This window comes from Cebus imitator, unplaced genomic scaffold (genome assembly GCF_001604975.1).
Source record: "Cebus imitator isolate Cc_AM_T3 unplaced genomic scaffold, Cebus_imitator-1.0 Scaffold79, whole genome shotgun sequence".
Classification (NCBI taxonomy): Eukaryota; Metazoa; Chordata; class Mammalia; order Primates; family Cebidae; genus Cebus; species Cebus imitator.
In genome coordinates this window covers 181,857-188,441 of record NW_016107394.1, presented here as the reverse complement: position 1 = coordinate 188,441, position 6,585 = coordinate 181,857, and the positions used below count along the sequence as shown (strand labels likewise).

At 34.5% G+C, this 6,585-nt stretch overlaps 1 protein-coding gene across 2 annotated transcripts; it reads right to left on the bottom strand.

Moving 5' to 3' along the window:
- Window positions 1-482: 482 nt before the first annotated feature.
- On the bottom strand, window positions 483-4,854 carry LOC108307435 (olfactory receptor 52B2-like). 2 transcript variants are annotated; one of them, XM_037740160.1, is made up of 2 exons: window positions 4,779-4,854; window positions 483-1,745 (listed from the first exon to the last, which is right to left on the bottom strand). In XM_037740160.1, exon 2 carries the CDS (start codon window positions 1,684-1,686, stop codon window positions 922-924), a length of 765 nt encoding a protein of 254 aa, XP_037596088.1. In that variant the 5' UTR covers window positions 1,687-1,745; window positions 4,779-4,854; the 3' UTR covers window positions 483-921. The 2 variants fall into 2 exon arrangements, with proteins under 2 accessions (XP_037596088.1, XP_017388292.1); XM_017532803.1 differs by lacking the exon at window positions 4,779-4,854 and having other exon boundaries at window positions 483-1,886.
- Between the last annotated feature and the right edge of the window lie 1,731 nt (window positions 4,855-6,585).

Sequence of the window (6,585 nt, the reverse complement as noted above, 5' to 3'; positions counted from 1 at the left end):
ATGCTTTTGTGGAAACACGGATGGAGCTGGAGGCTGTTATCCATAGCAAACAAATGCAGGAACAGAAAACTAAATACCACATGCCCTCAATTCTAAGTGGGAGCTAAATGATAAGGGCTTATAAACACAAAGAAGGAAACAACAGACACTGGGGTCTACTTGAGGGTGGGTGGTGGAAGGAGGGAGAGAAGCAAAAAAGATAGCTATTGGATACTGACCCTACTACCTGGGTAATGAAATAATCTGTACAACAAACTCCCATGGCATGTGTTTTCCTATGTAACAAACCATCACATACACTCCTAAAATAAAAGTTTAAAAAAATAGCTTAAAAAATTTTTAATTTATAAAATGCCTACCTCACAGGTCCAATCTATTGCATATTACTAAGACGAGCTTTTTTTTCTTTTTGAAAATCCTTTAGACAGAGAAAAGAAGCTCATTATTTATTTATATGTTCATGGATATTTATATTTATTTCAGTTAGGGTAATTTTTCATCATATGTTATTTTGTGTTGGCAAAATGGCTAAAACCTAAATACAGAAGAGAAAAAAAAAGAAGTATAAATCTTTGTATAGTTATTTTTGCCCATACATCATGAGAGTATGTGCCTAAATTGCATTTTAACCTCATTTGAAATCTGTTTTTGATGTGTTGTAATTAGGTAAGTATCAATAAAATATTCTCCTATTTTATTACTCGCATAAGTGTCTGGGTAGAGTTCTGGCTATGAAGGTTTTATAACTGCATCCTGATTGAAAGACCATGTCCCAGCTATATAATCATGCTAGCTAAGTGTTTCCCCTGCTTTAGTTATTCCTTTCCTATGAACCCACAAACCTGGCAGGAATTAACTCTACCTCCAACCTAACTTCCAGCTTAACATCTCCAGGTATCCTGTCCACCAATGGTATAAACTTTAGCCTCTATAACAGTGAAATATCCGCAGTACCCACTCCTGCATTTGTTTGGTCCTGGCCCCATAAATTAAGGGGTTAACCATGGGAGGAATAAGGAAGTAGAGATTGTCAATGATGATCTGCATATAGGGAGCCATATGGTAGCCTAAAATCTGGGCCAGAACAGAGAAGACAACCGGACAATAAAAAAGACCAATGACACAAAGATGAGAGCCACACGTGCTGAGAGCTTTGCCCCGTGCATCCCAAGACGGTATCCGAAAGACAGCATGAAGGATAAGTCCATATGACAGAATGACAAAAAATAGGTCAAATCCCACAGATGCCACAATAACCATGAGTCCATAGACAATGTGGTCAGAGATGTCTTCACAGGCTATCAGTACCACAGCCACGTATGCACAGTAGGAGTAAGGAATTATGGGGGTTTGGAAGCTTTGCAATCTTTTCGTCAGAACTGGGGCTGGGGTCAGCACTGCCACTGCTCTTGCCAGGATAGCCAGTGCCATCTTCACAAGCATGTTGTTAGCAAGGATGGTTGTATATCTTAGAGGGTACCAGATAGCCACAAATCTGTCAAAAGCCATGGCCAGGAGAATCCCAGATTCCATGACATAAAATGAAGGAATGAAAAACATCTGTGTGAGGCAGGCACTGAAACTGATTTCCTTGGCCTTCATCCAGAAGGTAGCCAGCATACGGGGCACTGTGACACTGACAAGACACAGGTCAACAATTGACAGCATGGCCAGGAGGAGAAACATGGGCTCATGAAGACTCTTCTCTATCCGGATGATACATAAGATGGTGACATTGCCAATGACTGTAATGAGAAATACCAAGAAAAAAGGCACAGAGTACAAGCCATGGAAAGATTCAAGGCCAGGAATTCCAGCCAGAGTAAACATCGAGGGCTGAGGAACGGAACTGTTGCAAGAGGACATCCCTAACCTGAGCTCCTCAATGTCTGATTCCTAGGGGGAAACATAAGGGAATATTTTGGAATCATTGCATCATTTACACCTATAAAATACTGGTCATTATAGTAGTTTACGGTGGTGAAACTCATGATTATTTTGTGTAAACTAATGATCAAATGAAGGCTTCAGCTACTTGTGGTGGAGGGGGCAATGATTCTATTTCCTCTGCAAAAGTGAGATGCAGTCTCAGGGATATATTTTCAATAAAGATGTATCAACTCAATTTTTTAGATTTTCCTGTAGCTCTGATTCTGTCTAATATTCAATTTTTGCAATTATCTAGGATTTTTTCCTATGTGTCAGTCCATGGCAGGATAATGTTTTCAACATTACAGACAGGGAGTAGGGATATGAACAAGTCAGAAAGCATAGCTTTCACTCAAGACAAGAAGGCTAAATTTAATCATACCCAGTTTTATCACACTCAGTTAATTGTCCCCAGTTTCTGGGATTGGAGTTTGCTTTGATATTCTTCCTGAAATATTTAGCTACACATTGTTGATTTTGACAAAGGACCTAGGAAGTCTGCTGATCTTATGTCTAGAAAGCATGAGGCCAATCTGAAGTAATAACAGATGTTTTGGATGACAAAATTGGAATTCGAAATCACCTCAATGGATAATAATTTAGTATTAAGTTTCCAGATTGCTCAATAAAGCCTGATTTGGGAAGGGGTACAGATAAACATAAATTAATAGTTTTCTTTATATATGTATATCTGTGTATTTTTATAAGGGGAGTAGAGATTGGGGGTTACTAGTAACACATCTTTCTATAGAAATAAGAATTTGTTGTATTTCTTAAATATTTTAACCTATATAACTATTCTAAATAGATATACATATTTATAAATTATTAGTAAAATAAATTAACCAAATTATGGTTTTCATAGCTCAAAGACTATGAGTAAAATATATTTAAGTAAAATATATTTACTCAACATATTAAAAGTTGAAACTTAATAAATATATAATAAATACAAAAATAAGTCTATAGAAATAAGACATTTTGTTGAGAATACAATTATAATTAAATTTCACAATTAAGTTTTAGACTCCCATTTTGTTAGAAACATTTCAACTCTATAAATAACAATAACATGAAAAAAAACCAATAAAAACTTAAAATAAAGAATAAAACTGTGTACCATAAAGTTGCTTCAAAAATAAAAGTATAGAAATATTAATAGTGTTGATTATTTAGCTTTACTTAATGAACTTGAATTATTAGTGTTTTTATTTATATCTGTATCAATTGAATACCAAATTCTATTCATTATGTTCACAATTTTTAACGCCAATTCATCGATTTTGTTTATTTTAGTTAATTATATATTTTTATTTCTGCCATAGTGTTAGCCTTTAAAACAAAAAAATTTTAAAAACTTAGGCTTAGATTATATAAATTTTGAGTGGAGCTTTTTAAAATTAATTTACTCTAAATAGGTAAGAGCCTCAAATAGGGCAGCATATTTTTTAAAATACTACTGAGCATTTTATTATCAATTGAGTTATTCAATATAATTTTAATATACCAACTGCATTTGGTAAAAGGCACACCACAGCTGAGTGACAGGGCTCCTGGAAGGTAACTTGCTATAGTGAAAATACTAAGGTATTTGAAATAACAGGTATCTGGAGTAGAATCTGAGCCCTGCCACTTGTTCTATGTGATTTGTCCCAGTTATTTAACACTTTCATGCTAATTTGTTTATGTCAACAAAATGGGATAAGGCATATGTTGCAAAGTCAGAAGTGAAGATTAAGTCTGTCATTAAATTCCAATATTCAATAAATACACACATATTCCTAGCATAATTCTTTGAATATTTGGTTGCCCTAGAAATGCCCTTCTCTTACTTTTCTATGAAGTACAAAGTTAAAAGAAACAATAACTTTGGAAGAAATACCTAATGTAGGTGATGAGGGAATGGAGACAGCAAACCACCATGGCATGTGTATTCCTATGTAATAATCCTGCAAGATCTGCACATGTACTCCAGAACTTAAAGTATAAAAAAAAATAAAAAATTTATCTATATATCTATAGATATAGATATATAGATATAGATATATAATGTTCATTTTGTTTTGTTTGTTTTTTGGAAAGAACTTTGACTAGGAAAATGGATTGTCTTAAATTGATATCGTAAGAAGGAATATTTGATGATTCGGGTAATTTTGTCCTCAAATATTTTTAGATTCATTATGTGTTAAAGGGAAAACAACCCATATACATATGGTTGTTTGGTGACTATATATATATATATATATATAATTATATATAATTATATATTTATAATAATTGTGTATATAGATAGATAGATAATCACCAGAGGTAGATACCTGGCCAAAAAAGGGTGTTAAAAAGTAAAAATGTAAAAATGAAAATTTACATTTTAGTTCAATAAAGCACAGGATCCTATCACAAAGGACTGCTCTCAAACTGAAAAGGCATTATTGTAAAACAGAAGCTCACATGAGTGGAATTTTCAATTAGAAACTGATCATCATTTATCAGGAATACTATAGATAAAAATTACCTGGTAGTAGCAATAGGATGATATTGAAACTTTAAAAGCAAAATGGAAAGTTTTGGTCCAAATGATCAGAAGCAATTGCCAGCAACAACTGAATCAATATTAATTATAAGTAAAGGCAACATTAGGCAAAAATTTGAAAGATATTTACTATTTTCTAAATAATGTTCTTAGGCATCCCAAGCACTGCAGAACCTAACCACGGTCTTACAAGGGTTAACGATTGTGGTATTTGGTTGAAAAGATTTGAAAAGACTTTTCCTATGTGACTTTTTCCACCTCAGCATTTTCTAGCATTTAACCTCTCCCTCTTTTGTCCCTTTTCCTGGAGAAGTACCTGTAGATTGTTGTGAGTCTGATCACAATGACTCAAAGACTAACAAAGTCCACTTGAAGTATGAGGGAGATCTGTGGATCTTCAGAATATGATGAACTGTGTGGGCTTGAGGCTGATTTATGTTGGTTTTCCCTAACTCTCCTGCATCCCTAGTGGCCTTTTAGTTAACCAGGGTGTTTTTCATAGCTTGGATATTTGGGGGAACAAATCCCATGGTAAATCATTGAGGATAGCACATGTGGAAAACAGCAAATGTTTAGTAGTACTGTAAAAATGTTAGTGTATTGTAGGAAGTACACTGATTTGGTTTAGGAAATCCAGAAGGAGGAGTAGAGACTGAGAAATCATTTAGGATGAAAATTAAAGAAAGTCCGGAGCCATGGAAGGATTATATTGAAGGCAGAGTTGCTTGTATCTATAATGGCACACGAATTGCTATAGCTTGCTTCAAAATCAATAGTTTGTCATTTTCATTTCTAGTGACTTTGGAGGAGGACAGATGTAAGTACAAGAGAGGAGCCCTAGGGAACAAAAATAGGTTATACAATAAATAATAGGTTTAGGAAGAACTGAGTTTCAGAATGATTTCTTACAGGAATAAGAAATTAAACTTGTGAGTAGACCTAAAAAATTGGAGAAAATGTTGAGAACTCTTTGGTCAGAGAAGGTGGTGGTGTTTTAACACCTTAATGTTAATTTGGGCTGTATTTTTTCCCTATTATTTCCACAGTTCCTTGAAAATTTTAGGTCCTTAAATATTGTTGTATGAATAAATGCACCCACATACACTCATGGATGTGTGGGTGCATGAGCATGCATACACAAACACACACACACACACACACACACACACACACACACACACTCCATGTTTTTATCATTGACTCTGGACTCTAATCCTGGAATAGTGTTGCAAGGGATAGTGATAGTCATATAACATGTGAGATTATCAGAGTCTTTAAGCATGTCCCACAGCCTAAAGTATAATCAGGGTACTCAAATCTAATTCTTTCCATCATGGCTGTTGCCAACCTGAATCAAGTTGCTATCATATTGTCCTAGTAAACTTTATATCTACATTGTACTTTGTATTCTTTGCAGACTTTGTACTTAGCATTCTTTGTCTCAAACCCATTTACCTCATTGCAGTTACAATGGCGTCTTTTTTATATAAAGTATGCCACATATTTTATTGTAAATAGTTTCATTGTGTGTAAGTTGTAAAACATGATGTTTTGATATACACAGTGAAATGGTTACTACATTAAAGAAAATTAATGTCTATCATCTCACGTAGTTATTTTATTTATTTATTTATTTACTTATTTATTTATTTATTTGAGATGGAATCTTGCTGTTGTCACCTGAGCTGAAGTGCAATGGTGCAATCTTGGCTCACTGCTACCTCCGCCTCCCAGGTTCCAGCAATTCTCCTGCCTTAGCTTCCAGAATAGCTTAGATTACAGACATGCACCACCACACCTGGCTAATTTTTTTTATTCTTATTTTTTATTTTTAGTAGAGATGGGGTTTCATCCTGTTGGCCAGGCTGGTCTCAAACTCCTGACTTCAGATGATCCACCCTCCTTGGCCTTCCAAAGTGCTGGGATTACTGGAGTGAGCCACCATGTCTGGCCTACTTTATTTTTGCTAAGAGAACCTAAAATCTATTAGCTGAGTAAATTTTCATTATACAATGTTATATTATTAGTTATAGTCTTCAGGCTGAATATTAGCTCTCTATGCTTATTCATCTGATAAATCTGCAGCTTTGTACATCTTGACCTACATCTTCCCCTCATAACTC